The sequence below is a fragment of the Protopterus annectens genome, chromosome 10.part0 (genome assembly GCF_019279795.1).
Source record: "Protopterus annectens isolate FY-2018-M chromosome 10.part0, PAN1.0, whole genome shotgun sequence".
Classification (NCBI taxonomy): Eukaryota; Metazoa; Chordata; order Ceratodontiformes; family Protopteridae; genus Protopterus; species Protopterus annectens.
Window position 1 is genome coordinate 1,622,356,178 of NC_056744.1, and position 22,051 is coordinate 1,622,378,228.

At 44.1% G+C, this 22,051-nt stretch overlaps 1 protein-coding gene across 2 annotated transcripts in view; it reads left to right on the forward strand.

Annotated features, from left to right (window-relative positions):
- The window catches only part of HIRIP3 (HIRA interacting protein 3), a 193,836-nt gene extending 186,578 nt beyond the window's left edge, over positions 1-7,258 (forward strand). For both annotated transcript variants that reach the window (XM_044086304.1, XM_044086305.1), the window contains exon 7: positions 2,551-7,258. In XM_044086304.1, the coding sequence (XP_043942239.1) occupies positions 2,551-2,729 (179 nt within the window). In that variant the 3' untranslated portion in view covers positions 2,730-7,258. The remainder of the gene's footprint in view (positions 1-2,550) is intronic.
- Positions 7,259-22,051: the final 14,793 nt, after the last annotated feature.

Sequence of the window (22,051 nt, forward strand, 5' to 3'; positions counted from 1 at the left end):
ACTACCCATGGCTCTGTGGAACACAGCCTTGAGCTACCAAGTGCACCTACAAGCTCATTTCCTGCCAGGAAAGCTAAATACACTGGCGGACGAACTAAGCAGAAAATGGACCCACACGAATGGAAACTGGAACCAAAGACATTCAACATGTTAAACAAATAGGGGTGCCCAGATTATAGACTTGTTTACCTCCCCCCAGAACTACCAGTTGGACAATTCTGCACAAGGACTCCCACAAACAAGCTTGGAAAGTGGATGCCCTGTCCTTCACCTGCTAAAATCTATCAGTTTATGCCTTTCCTCCACTGCCTCTCCTCTCCAAGGTACTACTAAATATCAAACAGGACAGACCAAGGATGATACTGATTGCACCAGACTGGCCATGCCAACACTGGTACTCCCACTTGTGCAGTGTCACGGCTGGCACCATGGCACCTGCCTCAGACCCCTGCCCTGCTTGTCCCAGCAGGAGGGCCAGATTCTGCACCCTCAGCTTCAAACCCTGAACCTGGCAGCCTGGCTGATTACCTGATCTCTGTTACCATCCCTCAGTAAACAAGTGTTGGATTTCATTCTGGAGGCGAGGAGGCCTAGTACTAAAAAATCTTATGCTGAAAAATGGAAGATTCTGTTACTGGAACCACGCTCTGGGGATAGGCACAGCAGTGCCCAATTTACCTCCGATATTTCCATACTTAACTGAGATACTTCACAAGGGCCTTTCCTTTTCCTCCATCAAAATTTATGCCTCAGCCATTTCAGCTCATTTATAGCACAGAACCACCCCTTCTCTCATCCACTGCTCAAGCAGTTCCTCAGAGGGACCAAAAACTTAAGACCACCCAGGAGAGCCCAAACTCCAGCCTGGGACCTTAACTTGAAAAACTCACTCTACCTCCTTTTGAGCCAGCTGCAGGTGCAGAGTTAAAACTCCTTTCTTGGAAAACAGCCTTCCTTTTAGCCATCACTTCAAGAAGGGTGTCTGAATTACAGGCCCTTATGGCAGTGGAGCCTTTCATAGTCTTTCATGCGGACAGGGTGTCCCTTAGGACCGATCCCTCCTTTATGCCCAAGGTAGTATCCATTAATCAGTCCATTCATTTGCCAACGTTCTTTTCTAATCCACAGAACAAAGGGGAACAGATAACTGCTTTCCTTAGATGTGCAGACAACTTAGATTTTACTTGGACAGTACTAAACCTCTCAGGAAATCTGGACAGCTGCTGGTGGCATTTGCTGCAGGGGCAGAGAGGAAGGCCATTTCAAGGAAAACCATTTCTAAATGGGTAGGCCATTGCATTCATTTCTGCTGTAAGCACCATGGAAAACCTATCCCACAGGGGATAAGACCACATTCAACCGGGGCTGCATTTACCTCTACAGCCTTTAGGTGTCCCTACCAGGGACATACTAGATGCTGCTACCTGGAGTTCTGTACATACTACCAAGCATTACCATTTGCCAATTTTCTCTAAATCCAGAGCTGGTTTTGCCACTGCAGTCTTGCAGGGTCTCCTAGCTGGTCCTAATGCTATCTAAATTCCTCCTCCCATCCTTAGCTTTTGGAATCTACCCAAATGTGATGACTGCAACAGTGAAACATGAAGAACATAGTACAGTTAGTGTACACTTACCATAAATGTAGATGTTAGTGTATTCACTGTTGCAGTCCTGGTTACCCTCCCACCAGCCCCCTGACTTTTGGCTATACCTCTATTCCTTTTTTACTATGCTTAAAAGCTTTTTGGTGTATTTGCTTGTAATGGCATCGGCTGCATGCTTTGTACTCTGACGTCATGGAAGATGAGACCACAGCTGACGCAGGACCCAAGACTTTGATAATCAGGCTGACTTGAGGGCTACTGCAAGCAGATAACCCAAATGTGATGACTGCAAAGTGAATACACTCTTAACATCTACATTTATGGTAAGTGTACACAACTGTACTTTATTGCTACCAGCCTGAAGAATTTTAACCCTAGAGTACTATTCATTGAAGATGTGGGTATTTTAGTACCGGCTTTGCCCTGGTCATTTAGTTTTTAGAACAGTATACATCTGTTTTCCTGCATGTGAAAGTTTCCCTACTTTTGGGGGGAGGTGGCTTTGTCCTTTTGTTTCCTGAAAGTGCTGTTCAGGTTTATAATTAAGACTTCTCCTTGGGTAGTATGCATAATACAGTCAGCTTTCCATGCCCTGCAAACTTTTTTCTACAAGGAAGTACAGAGTTCCTTCAGATGCACACAAGGTAAGTAGGGTTCTTTTGGAAAGTGGTTGTGAAAGCTAATGCAGTTTGAAATGGTGTACTGCTGTAGTAAAGCTGCCTAGTGTTTACTTTGACTTAAGTTAAAGTGGTCCTGTTGTAACTTGTTTTACTTCCTTATGGATGACCTTTTCTAGTCTGATTTTCATTTAGAATAATACTCAACCCACTGTTGTTGCATAGGTAGTAAGGAAGTGTAGTCTGACAGAAACATTTGCTGCGATTGTCTGTAAAAACCTCAAATGTGGACTTCATTAACTGGTTTATTATATACGTATGGGTTGTAGGTCGCCCTCGAAGATTAAATCCCTGGACTGCAAACCAGAAGTCTGAAGAAGCTCCCCCAAAAGATAACTACAGGAAAGCTGTGGACTCGGACTCTGATGATGAGCCACCTGCTAAAAAGAGACTTACTGCATGGGCTAACCTGAAGGGTATAATAAGTGATGATGAAGGCAGTGAATGAGCTGTTTTTAAATGGCTTTAACCTAGTTTTTCTAAAATTTCCTGTTAAAGGCACATTATGGTATCGGAGAGCAACATTCCAACAAAGTGAATGGTTACAGGCAGCTAAAGTGGTCCTCATCCTTATAGTAAGTGTGCACTGCCCATGGTATGTTTAACAAGTTCATAGTTGGAATAAAATATTGACTACAGATGCACTTCTGTTAGACCTCGGGTATTAGAATTATAACACCATATAAACAGATTTAAAAATGCAGCTTTGTTAAATAAATTTTATCCAGGTGTCTGAGATTATTTTAAGTGGTTGTGTGTATTTAGCTACAATGGTAGCAGCTCTAACTCTTCCACCCTGATGGCATCCTTGGCCTTTTATTTGAGTGATTCATATCTTTATATACAGCCTTATTCAACTCCATATGTCTTGATTTACAAAGTGACACATGACACGCCTTGGGCCTGAGATGGTCTTGCTGTAGCCTGGGAATGTGGTTCCAGAAATTATTATGCCTGCTGAATTCTTAAATACTTGTGCATTTGTGACTTGGGACAATAGACTATTAAGTTACTTATTTGTTAGAGCTTAACTCCTTTTTGTTCTGCTATTTTTACTGTAACGTTCCATGCAAGTCTACCAAGATTTGTCTGGCTAAAATCTATGGGGGTTCCTAGCAGTGTGTTACTCTTGTGTTGAGTGGGGAGCTTCTGTCAGAGCTGGGCTTGAGAGTAGTCAGTACATGGCATCCAGACATTTGCTTGCAAAATACATTTGTCATAGGTTGGACGGATGCTTAAATGTAAGCATTTTATACGTTGTGCCATAAAGCATTTTGCTCTTGGCGTGTACATTTACCCTTGCATTCCAAGAAAACTGGAAATGTTTTCTAGTCGTCCATCTTGCTGGGTTTTTTGGCATCTTTTCCATGAGGTAGAGATGGATTGCCAAATCTAACAGAAGGCTGTGCTACCTGGCCACAAGTTGGTTTCATTGCTTTAAGTTACACCCTGCTCTAACCAACAGCTGACAATGTGTCTTAAAGTAAATGCCTATTTGGGCCCTAGTTCACTTAATGGTCCCCAAACCTGGGATTGTTCCAGTTTCCATTTCGTCCAGGTCTGCTTTATTTATATATTGACACGGACACTTTGAACAGTCCTTGGCAGTTTAAGTGACTACTATAAAAAAAAAAAAAAATCAATTATCTTTGTTTCAGCATGTCAAACCTACTTATTGAAAGTTGGCAGACTTCTAAACGCTGACTAAAGATTGCAGGTCATGTGGAATTTTAAGCAGTGTTTCAAGCTAGTTTCCTTTAATTTCCCAGGATTGCACTTTTTGCCTCCAATCATGGATTACAATAAAAACTAGCTTCAGACAACCACATGTTCAGGTTTTCTGTTTTGTTTGCCCCTGACCTGACTACTATGAAGAGCTTATTTGTATCCTACATTGTCCAGAACTAGAAGCTGTCATTGTCTTCCATTATTGAGTTGCACCTTTTCCTGACCAGTGTGACTTTTATATGACATGAGCTGCCTTTTTTATCAATTGGCCTCTTTTTGTTTCTTCTGGGTCACTGGTTCCCATTAACACCCGCCACATTCTGATTGTCATAGCTGTCCACGTCCCTGTGGTTCTATGTTTGCTCTTCAGACAAAAGCCAACTGATGCATCCCAACCCACCATCCATCAGTAGATTCCGTTGTCAAACTGTAAGGGGGCAGGTCCCAGTTTGTTCTGGTTTGTTCATGACCGGTAATTGGACTCCTGCTTCTGTATAAAACATTGCCTGCAGCTAATCCACTGTCATAAATGTGTTTAGACCCAGGTTTTCTCAGGTGGCAGTGCACTGCCACGAGGATCAGTGTGCAGTTCCCCCAGAGGTAGCAACAATTGCCTGAGGGTTTCAGTACCTATTCAGTCTACCTGGACCTAGGACACCAGCAACTCATTGGGTACTCAACTTTGCACCAGAAGGGCAGGAACTATATAAAACTTTGGCTTAGTTTCTCAGACTTGGTTCTCCCATACATTTAGCCAGAAAGATCTGTCCTTTCACTTTTTCTAATTGTCCGTTTTTATTTATGTCTGTAATAAACATTGTGATTAAAGACCTTATGACTGGCCTGGAGAGGGCTTTTTTGCGTGTGAAATGGCACACAGAAAGAGCTATAATGTTTCATCAGAGGAGAATCACATTGATAAGTGTGCTAAAATAACTTGTTCCTGCATCCTCAAACCCCCCCCCCCCCACCTCAAGTGCGGTTTCATTACTGCGTTAAGATCCTTTACAAAAGCTGGCCTAAAGCAAAATGATAAAACCATGACTTGCAACTTATCCAGTAGTAAAAAAAAAAAATAGCTTAAGTGCTACTGTATACATGTCTGCCAAGGTATGTGTTTTATACAATGTATTTTTAATTATTATAACTGGAGAATGTTGATGTTTTTCAACTTTCTGAACAGGTTAAGGGTTTCCCTGTTGTAATTTTAAAAGTGAAATACTTAATAAAGCTGCAACTTTTATAGTTTAATCTGTTATATTTTATTTCATATTTTCAGCATAGCGTGCATATACTTTTTAAATTGGCGGCTTCATTGAATATAACATTTAAGTAGCTACACAGCCCTGGTAGCCACTGAAATGCTTTGTTTTTTCAATAATGGGGTCAAATGTAATATATTTAGTCAAAATGGCATGACAGTAGGTACCTTGGGAGCTCTTCTGACAGTAGCTCTCAATGTACGTCGTCCTCTGGTCAAATGTTGGGACACAATAACATTTCAGTCATGAGTGTAACACTAAAGAATTTTGGCTAAATGCTAGTTAGTGGATTCTTCTGCATTTTGAATCTGCTGCTGCATTGCCTGTAATTTTCAAGTGTGGTGCATTATGGGTGGATGTGGCTGGGCTTATCTGGATTTTTTATTTTTTAGTGGCTGTTTGTCAGTGATATTCAGAACTGGCGCTCTCTGTATATTTCTGCATATATGTCATTTGTTTGCCTTTGTCGATATGTAAGTAGAAATATTGTGTAGATGTGAGATTACATGTCGTATTGGATGTGTTTGGTAGCAAGATGTTAAGTGCCTTCAAAAATTGAATGCTAATTTACATGGGTTACCCAAAGTATTTCTCTACCTGTAAATGACTTGCCCCCAAAACTTAGAAAAAAATTTGACAAATCTCCGTTATATTAAGCTAAACAAACTAATATAATAATGGAATCTGATTATTTATAAACAGATTTATCATTTTTTTTCTGTTGTATGGTTTGTCTTGTTTAAACCGTTGTGTACTTCCAGCTTTCCAGCACATACCCTGGTAAACAAATATAAATGAATAATTAAAAAAAAAAACTAGCAGCTTGTATAATACCTTGTGGTCTGACTGCAGAAGTAAAGACATTTATTACATTATTCTAGTGATTATTTAAACTGATACAGCATTATACCATGGAAGAAGCTACTGGAATCACAATTTCCACTTCTGGAGCAAGTGGAGAATGCTTTTTCCTCTTCCCCATTCAACAAAACAGCAAGCATGGAAATTGCAGATAAGCTGTTCTCCCTTATATACAAATAAAAGAAAGAAGGTGGCATTGGCAGTTTTTTGGTTGTGGCTGGCTATAACTTTCTCTACTGAGGGCTGTGGTATCCTGTGCCCTTTTCCTGGGCAGCCCTGTATATTTGCATGCAGTGATTGCAGGCATTGGTGTATCCCTGCTGATACACCCCTATGGATTTGTCCAGAAGCATTCTTTTGCAACGAATGTGTGGGGACTCCTGACATGAAATCTGACCTGCCTACTAGCTTTACAAGTATTCCATGTTGTCCTGTGCAGTGGATGAAAAAGCGCACATCTGTTTTAATGGTAACAAAAAGGCAGCACTTGCCAGTAAATATTTGGACTTGTTCCTGTTGCAGCAAAGGCCTGACATGACCAGTGTCTAGCATTGTCATGTCTAGTGTTTTGTAATGCACAGGTTAGAGTTGTCACATAGTTTCATTGTGGAGGCAAAAATGTGCAGTAATGGTAACTGCTTTTTAATGTTGCGGAACTTTGGCACACATTGCCTGAGTGCATAATGACTATTAATAGGGTACTGCTTGTGGCTGGAGATGAGTCCCCTGCATGCATGTGGATTTTTTTTGGATGGGGAGGGTGCATTAAGAATGCTTGTCATTGAATTGCATACAACACCAGATGACTACGTCAATCAGGAAGCAGTTGAAACTGTCTCTACCAGTTTCCTTTAAGCATGAATGAGTAATTGGGGACTTTTTAAGTAAATGGTAATCTTTTGAAGAGCAATGTGGAAATAATTTAAGCAAATTATCTTGTTGCTTTAGTAGTTTTATTGAAGTTCTTTTGCAGATTGTCAGTTTGTGTTTTTTTGTTCACTATAAAGTAAATGATATTCAAAGTCAGTTGTATATGCAGTCACCAGAGAAAAGTTGCTTAGAATGTTGGTGCAGTTTTATGTAATTTTCATAATGTAAATTTGTAAATAAAGTAAATTAAAACGTGTATACCTTGTTTTCTTCATAGAAGAACCAGTATCGTTAAACGTGGAAAAAATAACCATAGAAATGATAAACCTTGCAACAGTGGTAGTTTAATTACCAGAGTAAGTTACAATTGTACCCAATGCCAAAGATGGGTAGCCTGCTGAGCACAGTTAACTGCTTAGGTATTTAACAGATGAATTGGATGTTTGCACAACTTAAATGTTGGGCATTATTGCAGGGCTTGTATGATCATAACGGAGTATAAATAAAATACTAAATTATCCAGAAATACACAAGTTTGTTTTCACACTGTGGCACACTTCCTTGTTTTGGTACTAGGTGATGTTCTTCTCTGGGTAAATGTTCTTTAAAGATGCATGCAGTGGCTATATGCTTGTGTGTATGCCGTTCAGAGGTGAAAGAATGTGCACATTTACTGTGTAGCAAAGAGAATGAAACCGAAATGGTCTGCATAGTAATGTTAGTCCTGTCCATAAGACTGTGCAGTGTCACTTTAAACTGTTCTGTAGTTACAAAAATGTGTGGTGGTGCATCATTTGAAAATATTCCATCTTCTGGTGATGTTTTTAGATCATACCAGGTGCTGAATTACTGACTTCAAATTTCTGAATAAAGGCTTAGTATAGAGCAATACTTTTTGGACCTTGGAGAAGGTTAGGTTTAATAACCCAGCTTTGGCTGTAAAGTTTCAGATTTATTAAGTCAGCACATTGGTCTGGTATCACATGGTGTAGTTGGTATGCAAAGTGATCCTTGGTAATGCCATCACAGGGTCTGGCATTTTCCTATCCAACTCTGAGCACAGATGTGATGACAGCTGTATTTATAAAGTCCAGTCACATGCCATTGTAAGATCTTCAGAAGCCAGAGTTTTACTAGAAATAACCACTGCCAAATCAGTTTTTCTACAAGTGAGTTCATCAGTGAGGTATCAGCAAGCTGCACAGTGAAGCTTTTGTGACATACACCTGCCATATAATTTGATTTATAGAATCTGATTATCTTCATTGGATCACTGTTGCAGTAATGCTGACAGATGGGACATCTGCCACAGATACTGAGCATCTGGCCACTGTAACAAAGCTTTGTCAATCCTTCCTGTGCTGTGCCTTACATCTTGTCTTAGACCTACATATGATGACTTCGTGCTGGTACTTAAGGGGGGGTATACAAGTGCAAAAATCCACTGAACTTTCTTGCCACTAGTCCAGGAAGTAAGACTCTGAAGCTCTCTATCCCTTTGAGGACTCTTCCTCTTTTGGAATTTTGTTCTGTCATGAACTTTTCTTGTCATGTAAGAGAAGCAAATGCCTCTGTGGTAAAGATTCTGTACAACAGTGGGGATATAGTGTCTTTTCTGTTCAAGACCTAACCACAACATAAGACTGCTGTATTTGTCAAGCTTTGTAATGACCCTCTGATGCCATTTGTCTTTCGGCTGCTCCCGTTGGGGGTCGCCGCAGCAGATAAACTGTTTCCATTTCTTCCTGTCCTCTGCATCTTGCTCACACCAACCACCTGCATATCCTCTCACCACATCATAAACCTCATCTTAGGCCTTCCTCTTTTCCTGTTACCTGGCAGCTTCATCCTTAGCATCTTTTTCCCAATATACTCTGCATCCCTCCTCAGCACATGTCCAAATCAACATAATCTTGCCTCTCTGACTTTGTCTCCAAACCTTCCAACCTGGGCTGCCCCTCTAATATACTTATTCCTAATCCTGTCCATTCTAGTCACACCCAGTGCAAATCTTAACCTCTTCAACTCTGCCACGTAAAGCTGTGACTATTGCCTTTTTGTCAATGCCACTGTCTCCAACCCGTATAAAATAGCTGGTCTCACTACCCTCTTGTAGACCTTCCCTTTCACTCTTACTGGTACTAGTCTGTCACAAATTACTCCTGACACTCTTCTCCACCCACTCCATCCCGCCTGTACTCTCTTCCACATTCACCATTACTCTGAACTGTTGATCCCAAGTACTCAAATTCATTCACCTTTGCCACCTCTACTCCCTACATTCTCACCATTCCTCTATCCTTCCTCTCATTCACACATATATTCTGTCTTAGTCCTGCTGATTCCATTTGTAGTCTTTTAAAAATTTGGTTGAAGAGCAAACGCTTCCAGGTTCTGGTGTGAGCTGCTATGCAGTTGGAAGCTCTCTGGCTCCCATCTGTCCAAACCTTCAAAGCCTAAAAACACAAAGATGATACCTTGCCCATTTTTTCTCCAGGTCGGAGTCTGACCCGTGATGCTGTTGATAAGCCCACAGACCATCCACTGGATGGTTTTCTCTGTCTAACCCAGTTGGAGGCTGACATGGTACATCCTTCTGGCACATTCTGCCCAACTAGTCTGACTGCTTTTAAGGTTGTGTATTGGGGAACCCAGGTTTGTTACTCAAGATATTTGTAAAGGAAGACATTCTTGCCTGTGTTAAGGAGTTACCTCTAGGGTCTGGTCCTTTGCATGTGGCTTCTTCTTTTTTTCTTTTTTTTTTTTGGGATTTCTGAGGTCTAAACATATTTAATCTAGTGTTACAGCTGCACTTTGAGATCCTCAACAAGAACGGCAGGACTTGATGCTTTTTAAAGCCTAGACATTTTTTACCTTTACTTTACTCCTCTAAAGATGAGGAAGATTCTTTCTTTGGATCGGACACTGTGGAATACTCCTAAATTCACCCCCTTCTTATGAGCCTGAACCTGGTGCTATCTTATCCTGAGACTCTACCCAAGAACAACACTCTTTTGGAGACACCATCTAGATGATGCGACATTTTAATTAGGAGGGTAAGCAACTCTATGAACATCAAAAAGGGTACTACAGTTCAGTACATATAGAAGTTCCCAAGCCTTTTGTTCCTCCTGTATTGGGAAACTTTGGAGGACACATTTCTCTCGCCTTACATTGCTCCAGAATGTCAACCACTTGCACCAATAAAGCCTGGCATGTGAAGTCCATGATAGTCACATATATCTTTACAAGATCCCTACATCTGACCCTGCATTTATTTCTACAAAATCAGACCAGCTATCTAAATGTTTTCCATCCACAAATGCCTTCAGTAATGGCAGACCACAAGGATGTGGATCAGTACGGAAATAAGGTTTATACTTCAGCTGCATTAGCTGTCCATGCCATTAATTATCAAATTCATATGATCAGTTACGTGTTATCCATTTTCACATGTCTAAACATATGCCTGATCTCTGACTCTAGATCAGCACTTCACAATATTTCTTCTGCTTATCTGGTTGCATGTCATTTCATTGTGTGCATGTGACATTGCGGATGCTTAGGTCTGTTCTTGGAATTTCTTTCCTGGCTCAGATTCCATTCACTCCCAGAAGATGGCAAAGCCAGATTATTAAATGCTGCTTTGGATAAAGATTACCTGATTTGGGCACCTTTCTGCTTAGATTTCCAAAACCTTGGAGGAAGGGGGTAAAAATATGTAATGTTTCAAACCACTTTTTCATTCCTTTGTTCCAAAATATCAGAGTAATTGCCAGTCCTACCAAAGACACTTCTACCACAGAAAGATACCTATCAGAAAAAGTGGTATAACAAGCCCAAAGCTGATGTTAAAAGAACCAAAGGATCCCTCTCAGGTAAACCTTCTAGCTAAACCTCCTGCCCCCCCCCTAACATGCACTCCTTCCAACCTTCCCAGCAAACTCTAAAGAAGGGTGTACACTACAGTGGAATTCCCTTCTGAACCAACACTGTCTGGTACTTTCTGTGATTTCATATAGTCTAGATCAGGGTGTTATAAAACCTAATGTTAAGTTGTCTATCTCGCCTTTATTCTTGCTGGTTGGGTTCAGAGCCGATCCTCGGCTCCGACTCTGCCATCTTCAAAAGCTCGAGAGCTGCTTACTGGTTCAAGGCCACCCTATATCCCATGATGCCTGGCGCTAGATACTCAGATCTCGTTTGCCGCTTCTGCTGCGAGGTTGTTTTGGCTCGGGTTGTATAAAACTTTATAGTTATCGTTTTTCTTGTCATAAAACTGTTAGTTTCAGTGTAGAATTTTTCGTTTAGATAAAACTATTGTATTATAGTTAATCTTTCTGAATCCTTGTCACTTCCCCTCAAACTCGTTTTAATTAGTTTCCCCTCCCCCTTTCTTTCATTCCTTAACTCTGAGGTTTTCCGTTTAAGTTGGAGGATAACCTTTTCTCTCTATCTCTTTCCCTTTAAAAAAAAAAAAAAATTATCACTATTAGCTAGTTTAGTGATGGTTAACTATAGTTTTGGTTGTAGTAGTGCAGATATAACCTTTCTTATAGTTTTGGTTGTGGTAACTGTAGTGTGCATTTTTTGTGGTTAGTTACCATAACCTTTGTGTGTTTTCCTTTATGTTCATCGTGCATACAGCTGCAGTCATAACAGATGGGTTATCCTGCCATCAGGCGGGTCCTCGGTCGGCCGAATTCCAAAGTCTATGTCCGGTGTCGGTTGTCGTCGCTTCCTCCCTGACGTCAGTGCGGCAGGGGTATAAGCCAGCCGACGCCATTTTCTTCAGTCTTTCTTGCCACACTGTGCCCGAAGCAGAAGCAGTTCGCAAGTGCCGGTCGGCCAGCTCCTGAGATTTACCAAAGTATTTCAGCCGAAGTCTTCTTGAAAGCCAAGTACCCCATTGGGGAAACTTTTCTTGCCTCTGACCGATGTCAGACAAAGTTAATTGCATTTCATATGGGAAGCAAATACCGCATAAGGATTTCCACTCTTACTGCATACCTTGCTTAGGCCCAGACCACGACGTCTCGGCCTGCCGTTTTTGTGCTAGATTCAACAAACGCACTAAGTGTCTGGTGGAGGTCGCCCTTCACTTTTTTGGCAAAAAATTTAATTATATTATGTCGTCGGATACTCCGACTCCAGTTTTGAGCAAAAACCGCAAAGATAAGGACCGACATACGAGGTCCGCACCACCTACTGATACCATGCTAAGGCTGACTACCGGTTCTCCGGTACTCAGCGAGGCACCTACGCAGCCCCTGAGTACCGATGACAATGCATTACCGGTGTCTTCAGTACCCAAGGTCGCAGGCTCCTCTGCCCCCATTCCTACTACAGATACCGACGCCACCCCTGGTGGGGAAACTCCGAATTTAGACAGGCCTGCCATTTCTCAAGGGGTCTTCAGGCCTTCCTCCTTCTCTATTAAAGCCTTCACTAAATCTAAAACGGCCATGAAAACCAAAAAACAGGTTCCTCGGACACCCTCTCAAGGCACCATGCCTAAAAAACAGAAGCTTAAAATGGCTGAGGATTTGATTACTCTTATCAGGGGTTCTCAACCCCCCTCTGACAAAAGGCCCAGATTAGAGGAAGACTACCCTTCCTCAGATCAAGCTTCTGTTACCTCAGAACTATCTGAGGACCAGGATTGTGCCTATTCTCCATTCGAAGACTCTGATGCAGAGGAGTATCCCCCCCCCCCCCGAGGACTTCTCTTTTGGGGAAACCCTGCATACATTGAGGGAACACTTTCACAGGGAAGGCCAAGATTACTCAGATTCCAAGAAAAGGCTCAGGGAATTTCTTCTGCTCCCCCAGCATAGGCCTCTGGCTATCCCTCCTGTTTTAGATTATATTGGATGACGTGTACACAGAAGCCAGCCTTAATCCTGATTCTTTGTCTCCAGCTCCTGTTAAACCAGACTGGTATTACCGGGTTCCTGATTCTCACCAGTTCCTATATAAAAGCCATACTGCTGACCCAGAAACTATTTCACAGGGTCCCAAGGGAGTTAAGGCCTCTACTGCTAAAAACCCATTTCCTTCAGAGAGAGATTTCAGATCTTTAGAAAGGTGGGGGAAAAAGGTGTACACCTCGGCCACTTTTAACCATGAGGGCATTAAACTGTCAGTTCCATATGTTAAAGTATCAACAGTTTTTGATATATCAGCTGAAAAGCAAGATGACACAACCAGAACAACCAGATTTAAGAGTTGCAGGATTTGTTGCATGGTGCAGAGCAAGTGGGTAAACATACCTTGCAGTTACGAGGTCTGTTATACGTAGGCATGCTTGGCTCAAAGATTAAACCTTGCCAGATCATGTCAAAGCTAAATTATTAGATGCACCTCTTCAAAAAGATGTATTGCTTGGTGTTAAAGCAGGGGAGGTGCTAAAGAAAATGGAGGAAAAAGCAAAATCAATGCAAACGGTGAAAGATTTCCTGCAGGTACAGCCTCCACGTTTCAGCAGAAACTGGCCTTCAAAAAATTGGTCCTTTCCAGCCACGGACAGACCTCAAAGGGGCAGATACAGGCGTCCAAGGGGTAGAGGGCAACCTCAAGGATCTTTCAGAGCCAGACAGTGGCAAGCACCAACCCCAAGAGGTGGAGAAGATAGATCCGTCGTTTAGAAAACGGACACAATGACTTCCCCCTACACCTGCCAAGCAAAGCTTTAATGGCAGCACCTTTGGGCGGAAAACTGACATTTTCAAAAAATTGGCATATTGTTACAAAAGACAAATGGATTCTGGACATTATAGACAGAGGCTACAGGTTCCACTTTCACACCTTTCCAAAAATGAGAGGCATGCCAAACCTGCCACAAAATCAAAAGGCAGAGGCACAAAAACAAATTTCAGCTCTCATGAACATGAAAGCAATTCAAGAGGTACCTGCAAAAGAACAAGGTCAAGGGTTTTATTCCAGGCTATTCCTGGTGCCAAGGAAAGACAAAGATTGGAGACCTATCTTAGACCTATCCATCCTAAACAGATATCTACAGGTGCCAAAATTCAAGATGCTCACATTACAGCAGCTTCTTCCCATGCTGGGCAAGGAGTCTTGGCTGGTAACATTGGACTTCAAGGAGGCATACCTGCATGTCCCTATCAGAAAAGATTGCAGAAGATACCTCAGATTTCTTGCAGGTTCAACCCATTACCAATTCTCTGCATTGCCCTTTGGCTTATCTACTGCACCCAGAGTGTTTACGAAATGCCTGGCATCAGTAATCGCCTTCTGCAGACTACAAGGGATACAAATCTACCCATATCTTGACGACTGCCTGATCCAAGCGGACAGCAAGGACATACTACTGCAGCACCTGGCGTTGGTAATAAAACTGTTTAACTTCCTGGGATACACAGTCAACAAAAAGAAATCAAAACTAATACCCTCTCAACAAATAATTTTCCTGGGTGCCAGTTTGGATACAACCACCCAGATGGCCTACCTCACGCCAGACAAGCAAGGGCAACTGTCTCAATATTTCAGAAAAATGGCAACTTACACCAGGCTAACTGCAAGGAAGGTCCTGCAGGCTCTGGGATTCATGGCATCTTGCATCCTACTAATCCCATGTGCAAAGCTGCATATGAGGAAACTTCAATGGTACCTAAAAAACTTATGGTCTCAACACAGCCACAGCTTGGAAGCAATTATACCACTCATTCCATGCCTTCAAAAGGAATTCATGTGGTGGGCTCTAGCTTGCCAAATAAATGCAGGTCTTCTTTTCTGTGTACCTCAAGCAACTCAAATCATCACAACAGACACCTCAGACTACGCCTGGGGAGCACACATGACAGATCAGTGCATTCAGGGAAAATGGGAACAAAAAGAGAAGCTCCTTCACATCAACCAAAAGGAAATGCTAGCCGTGCAAAAGGCTATTATGACCTTCAAAGACCTACTGCATCCAGGCCAGCTATTGATAAGGACAGACAACACCACAGTGATGTGGTAAATAAACGGGGGAATTCATTCATACCCCCTGTGCAGGCAAGCCATGACCCTATGGAACACAGCACTGGAATTGAAAATTCAACTATAGGCACAATTCCTGCCAGGGAAGGAAAACACACTGGCAGACAACCTAAGCAGAAATATGACAGATCCACACGAATGGAAGTTGCATCCTCAAATTTTCACAAAGATAACTCAGGCATGGGGACAGCCAGACCTAGATCTTTGCTACCCACAGAAATTGCCAGTTGAAAAAAATTTTGTTCAATGACCTATCATCCACAGGCCTGGTAAGTGGACGCACTTTCCTTAAATTGGGCAACATTGACAGTCTATGCCTTCCCACCTCTTCATCTGCTGCCCAAAGTTCTATTAAAAGCCAGAGCAGAGAGGCCGAAAATGATTCTCATTGCTCCAGACTGGCCCAGGCAACACTGGTATCCGCTCCTGAAGAGCCTGACACATTCCCCACCATGGATCCTACCTCTAGTCCCTCTTCTGTTGTCCAAGCACAACTACAAAACTCTTCACAGCCACCTCAAAACTCTAAATCTAGCTGCATGGAGAATTCCTTGATTTCCCAACAGTTTCTCTCCTCCAAGGAGGTGCAGGATGTCATCTTGGAGGCCAGAAGACCTTCTACTAGAAAGGCCTACTCCGCCAAATGGAAACTATTTTGTGCCTGGAATCAAAAGGGACAGAATCCTTGGGTAATAAATATACCTCAAATTTTACAGTACCTAGCTGAGATGTTAAACAATGGACTTTCCTTCTCCTCCATCAAGATCCACGCTTCAGCCATTTCTGTACAATACAACACAGATCCTCCTTTATTCTCATCCTCTCAAGGCAGTTCCTCAGAGGGGCAAAGAATATAAAACCCCCAAGGAAACTACCAGTCCCTGCTTGGGACCTCAACTTCGTATTGGAAAAGCTGATCCTTCCTCCCTTCGAGCCAGCTTCTTCATCAGAGTTACAGTACTTGTCATGGAAAACAGCCTTTCTTCTGGCTATCACCTCAGCTCGCAGGGTTTCGGAGCTACAGGCCCTCATGGCTGTGCAACCATTCATCATTTTCCATCATGACAGAGTTTCCTTACGAACCAACCCTACCTTTATGCCAAAGGTAGTATCCAGTGTAGCTTTGAATCAGACTATCCACTTACCTACCTTTTATCCTAATCCACAAAACAAAGGGGAAAGACTACTATATTCCTTGGACATTCACAGGCAACTTTGTTATTTGGACAGGACAAAGCCATTCAGGAAATCTGAGCAACTCTGTGTCCTATGCTGCAGGTGCTCAAGGAAAGGCTATTTCCAAACAGACAATTTCAAAATGGATAGCCCACTGCATACGCTTTTGTTACTCATTTCATGGAAAATCTGTGCCTGCATGCATCAGATCCCACTCCACCAGAGCCACAGCTACCTCTGCAGCCTTCCTCAGGGGGGTCCCCACCAAGGATATTTTGGAAGCAGCCACCTGGAGTTCAGTGCACACTTTCTCCAAGCACTATCACCTCCCACTATACTCTAAATCTAGAGCGGGCTTTGCCACAGCAGTCCTGCAGGGCATCCTAGCCCCTCCTAGTTCCACTTAGTGCCTACCACCCTTACTTAGCTTTGGGATTCTACCCATCTGTTATGACTGCAGCTGTATGCACGATGAACATAGTGCAGTTTTGTACCTACCATAAATGTAGATGTTAGAGTGCTCATACAGCTGCAGTCCAGGTTTCCCTCCCTCCAACCCCTCTTAGGACAGGCCTTATGACAAACCCATTTCATATAACCTTTTGGGGTATTCTTTTATGGTGCATTTGCTTGCAACTACTTTTTTTGATTTATCAACATTGCACTCTTGCATAACACTGTTTGCCTTCCTTCTGGGGGCATCTGACATCTGGGGCAAGAAAAACTGAAGAAAATGGCGTCGGCTGCCTCTTTTTTTTTTTTTTTTTTTTTTTTTTTATACCCTGCCGCACTGACTGGGAGGAAGCGACTACAACCGACGCCGGACCTAGACTTTGGAATTCGGCCAACCGAGGACCCGCCTGATGGCAGGATAACCCATCTGTTATGACTGCAGCTGTATGAGCACTCTAACATCTACATTTATGGTAGGTACAAAACTGTACTTTCCTTGGTTTTCTTTCAGGATGTTTAAGGATTCTAAGCCGTCCGGATTCAAGAAATGTGACTCATGCTGTCAGATGTCTCCGACAAATGGTCACACTTGTGTTTTATTGTCTGGGCGCCGTGCACCTGCATGACTCTTTATTTGCCATGCATTCAGTCCAAGAGTCCTGCAGGAGTGCAAAAATAAGTTGATCCTGAGGGGTTTACTTAAGCCCCAAGATTCACCGGCTATGGCTCAGCGCGTGAAATCTTCCAGGCCACCTAAACCTTCGGCTCCCAATTCGGAGCAGTCGCTGGGTGAAGCTGTACCATCCATCTCGGCTCCAGCTGAAACAGTTGTTCCTACCTCCCAGTCAGCTCCAACACGTTCCTCGGAGCAGTCTGAGAGTCAAAGATCTAGGTCTCCTTCTCTGGAGTCTATTACATTCGGTTCAGAGATCACCTCTGCTCCAGTCGGAGCGTAGTCATCGCTCATCCCACTCTTCTTGGTCCTCAAGACTTTCAGACTATGACTTGGAAAGAGTTGTCAGTAGACTGTTCAAATCGCAGGCCCTAGCTAAAATGTTGTCCAACCCCCTTCATCAGGTGTCTGCTCCGTCCACATCTGTAGGTATTCCTCCTCAGACTCATCCTCAAGTCGCGGAACAGTCTGCTCCGATATCTTCTCCGGTATCATTGTCTGCTCCGATCCCTTCCATGGTACCATCCCTGGAGGGATCTGGGCGCCGGGACTCCCTCGTTGGCTCTGAGGGGGCGAGTGGCATTGGACCCTTGACCGACCCCACTGTCCCCCTCGGGGCTTCGGCTCAGGTGAGCTCAGCTCCCACATCTGCCTCGGAGCCATCCCCCTTGGTGCGGAGAGGGATTCTGGTTTCTTCGGAACCGGAGCCCCCTCTGCGTCTGGGTAGGGTTGCCTTCAAAGTGATGTAGTGTACTGGCCCCCGAGTCAGTCCCACGATCAACCCCATCGGCTCCTCCCCCTATGGTGCCTGCGTCAGCCTCTGCCCCTCTTCCAGACCCCAAGCGTGGGGATCCAGTGCTCCAGGACACCCCTTTGGGTGTATCTTCCTCTTCAGAGGCCTCCCCTGATCATTCAGAGGAGCCACTTTGCAAGAGGAAGCATGTTGACTCCTCTGAGTCCGTCACATCTGATACCGACTTAGAGGATTCGGAAGGGTCCCAGAGATCCTCCTCTGAAGATGTCTCCTTCTCAGACATCCGTGAGTTGCTTGGGCAGAGGGGGAACTGGACTGCCCTAAGCCCTTCCGAGGATGAGTCTGTATTCCTGGACGCATTTGAATCCCGACCTTCCACCTCTTGGGTGTCCTCCACCTTTCGACTCACTGATGTCTGTGGTGGCTCGGAAGGCGTGGTCCGCTCCAGACACAGTGGAACCGACCCCCAGAAGACCTGCTAAATTCATAACTGCACCACAGGACAAACAGTTTTTGACCAAAGGTGTCCCCGTTGATGCCATGGTGGTAGCGGCGGCCCCAAAGGAGGAGTTGGCAGAAACTTCATCTGTCCATCCCTCTAACAAGGAGTCCAGGACGATGGACAGATATGGGAAGCAGATGTTCTCTTCAGCAACCTTTTCCATGAGGTCCCTGAATTATTTGTGCCACTTCACCTGTCTTCAAAGGGATCTCCTTAGAGCTTGGAGTTACCCTCCAAGATCCATCAACTGAGGGGGCCCAGGCTAAGGCAGCCTCCCAGCTGGCGACTCTTAATTCAGTGGTGAACTCCTCCATGAGGCTCCTTTCTTATGCAGCCGATGGTGCGAGTAGAGCCGCAGGCACAGGCATTGCCCTAAGGAGACATGCTTGGATGCGGCTATGTAACTTTGCGGAACCTTTCAGAGCATCTTTCACCAACACCCCCTTTGATGGTTCCTCTCTCTTTGGATCACAGGTGAAGGACACCCTTACCGGTGTGAGCAGGAAGGCAAGACTCTCTGCCATGGGAGTCCGTTTTTCCACTCCTTCAGACCATATCCCAAGGGTCAGAAGAGTGAAAAGATGTGGTTCCGGAAGTCCCAGGGACCCTTGCCGGACACACGTGGTGAGTTCCCATCCAGGGGCAGAGGAGGGAACAATAATAGACGCTGCCCTCGTGGCAGAGGGGTCTGCAAAATCAGGGCAGCAGAGAATCCTTCTCTGAGAAGCCCTTCCAGCATCCCTGAAGGGTTGCCCGGCTGCCCACCTCTGGAGGCAGTCAGGGAAAGATTATCGCTGTACCCAAGAGCCTGGCAAGACATGACATAAAAGACAAATGGGGACAGTTTGTTATATCCTGAGGCTACAGAATTCCCTTTGTTCGCACCCCCCTTATGGTTAAGTCCCTTCCAGACGTTCCACCCAATCTAAGGGACCAGGCAGTTCAAGAAGTCTCAAAACTGCTAAGAAAAAGGGCCATCCAGCAAGTCCCAGCAGACCAACAAGGATCCGGAATTTACTCAAGGTTCTTTTTGGTACCAAAAAAGACAGGGGACTGGAGACCCATTCTGGATCTCTGCAGACTGAACGGGTCTGTACAAAGAGCAAAGTTTCGGATGGTCACACTACAGTCCATTTTACCCTTCCTGGGTCGGGACAGTTGGATGTGCTCTATAGATCTTAAGGATGTGTACTACCACATCAAAATGGACAGACGCTCCAGAAGATTCCTTCTCTTCTGGCTGGGAGCCAGCCATTATCAGTTCAGAGCTCTGCCCTTTGGTCTCACCACAGCCCCCAGGGTGTTCAAATGTATGGCAGTAGTTACCGCTCACCTGAGACTGCAAGGATTCCAGGTGTTTCCATATCTAGACAACTGGCTCCTCACTGCTACCACCAGGCATCACCTTCTGCGAGCCAGAGACTGCACTATCGAGACTTACTCCAGGCTAGGTATCGCAATAAATTTCAAAAAGTCTGCATTGTCGCCCTGTCAATCTTATCACCTTTATAGGTGCAAATTTAAATACAAAAGACATGTCAGTGAGCCTTCCACCAGATAAGGGTATTAGTGATTCGCCGACATGTGAAGGTTTTATTAGCATGCAAAAGAATTCAAGCCAGGTTTGTCCTCCAAACTCTGGGTCTCATGGCAGCAGCGATCATACTCGTTCCTCTAGCTCGTTTTCACATGAGGATTCTCCAGTGGCTTCTTTTCACCCAATGGTTCTTCCAGCAGCTTCCCATGTCTTACATGATTATGATCACAGAAGCATGCAAGAAGCACCTTGCATGGTGGATGGTCTCCACATCAGTGTCCCACGGCAGACCATTTGTACTCCCCCCTCCAGTTTCTATGGTGACCACGGATGCCTCTCTGATCAGGTGGGGGAGCATTAACAGGGCAGAACAGTCCAAGGCACCTGGCAACCTCACGAGTACCATCTGCATATAAACTTCTTGGAGATGAGGGCCGTGCTCTTAGTGTTGCAAGCTCTTCAGGACTCTCTTCCTACCGGGACCATTGCAATTCAAACCGACAATATGTCAGTAGTGTGGAACATCAACAAGCAGGGTGGAACCAGGTCCTAATCCCCTATGTCGAGAAGCACTCTGACTCTGGCAGTGGGTGATTTCTTCCCAACGGTTTCTGATCCCAACGCACATCCCTGGGAGATCCAACGTCATAGCAGACAGGCAGAGCAATTCTCATGCCTCACGAGTGGTCTCTGAAATCTGGTAGTTGTGGACCAAATCTTCTGCTAATGGGGCCAGCCTTGCTGCGACCTTTTTGCAACTCCCTTCAACAGTAAGTGCAGCAATTTCTTCTCTCTCCTTCCATTTCCCGGACATTCCCCCAGAGATGCACTAGTCCACGATTGGCCTCAGGGACGACTTTTATGCATTCCCTCCTTTTCCCCCTAATCCCGAAGCTAATACAGAAAGCTACCATATTGGGCTGCAAATTGATCCCCATTGCTCCTTACTGGCCTTGACAAATATGGTTCCCGTTCCTGCATAGTCATCTTCTCGAGCAGCCTTGGACTCTGGACCTAGTTCTAGACCTTCTTATTCATCAATCAGGCGGGCTACACCAATCCCTACGATCTCTCCAGCTCACTGCTTGGTTGCTCCACTTCCAACTTTAGCCAGGCTTCCAGAGGTCTCCTCTGTGCGCAAAATTATTTTGTCATTGCACAAGTCTACGACTAGAAAAACCTATGCTAGTAAGTGGAAGCGTTATTCCTGGGTAGAGGCCGAGTATAGACCTCTTTTCAGCCCCTGTACACCACATTTTGGAATTTCTTGCGGAACTCTTCCATGCTGGGTCCGCTTCCGCTACAATTGGAGTTCAGTTAGCTGCAATTTCAAATTTTCACATTGGCCTGTCTGAAAATATCATCTGTCATAAGCTATGTAAAGCCTTTCTCAGAGACCACTCTGCTCAGGCCCCCAGTGAAAGATCCTCCACCACAGTGGGATCTAAATTTGATTTTAGCTTCTCTAATTTTGCCCCCTTTCGAACCTGCAGCTTCTTGTTCCTTGAAGTTTTTATCTTGGAAAACCTTTTTTCTGGTAGCTATTACTTCAGCCAGAAGAGTTTCGGAACTTCAGGCTCTTTGTATCCGTCCTCCGTACCTAGTGTTCCACAATGACAGGGTTGCTCTCAGGACTAATCCTTCCTAAGGTCTCTTCAGAGAATAATTTGAATCAGTCCATAGACCTTCCAGTGTTTTTTCCTAACCACTCCAACAGGGCGGAATATAAATTGCATCAGTTAGATGTTCACAGGCAATTACGCTTTTATTTGCATAGAACTAAGGACATAAGAAAATCGGACCAACTTTTCCTGTGGGTAAACAAGGTCTTCCAGTCTCCAAAGTAACCTTATCCAGGTGGTTGACTTCTGTCATCACATTTATATATCAACTGAGTAATAAAGAATTGCCAGTTAAACCAAAAGGTCACTCCACCAGAGCTTTAGCCAC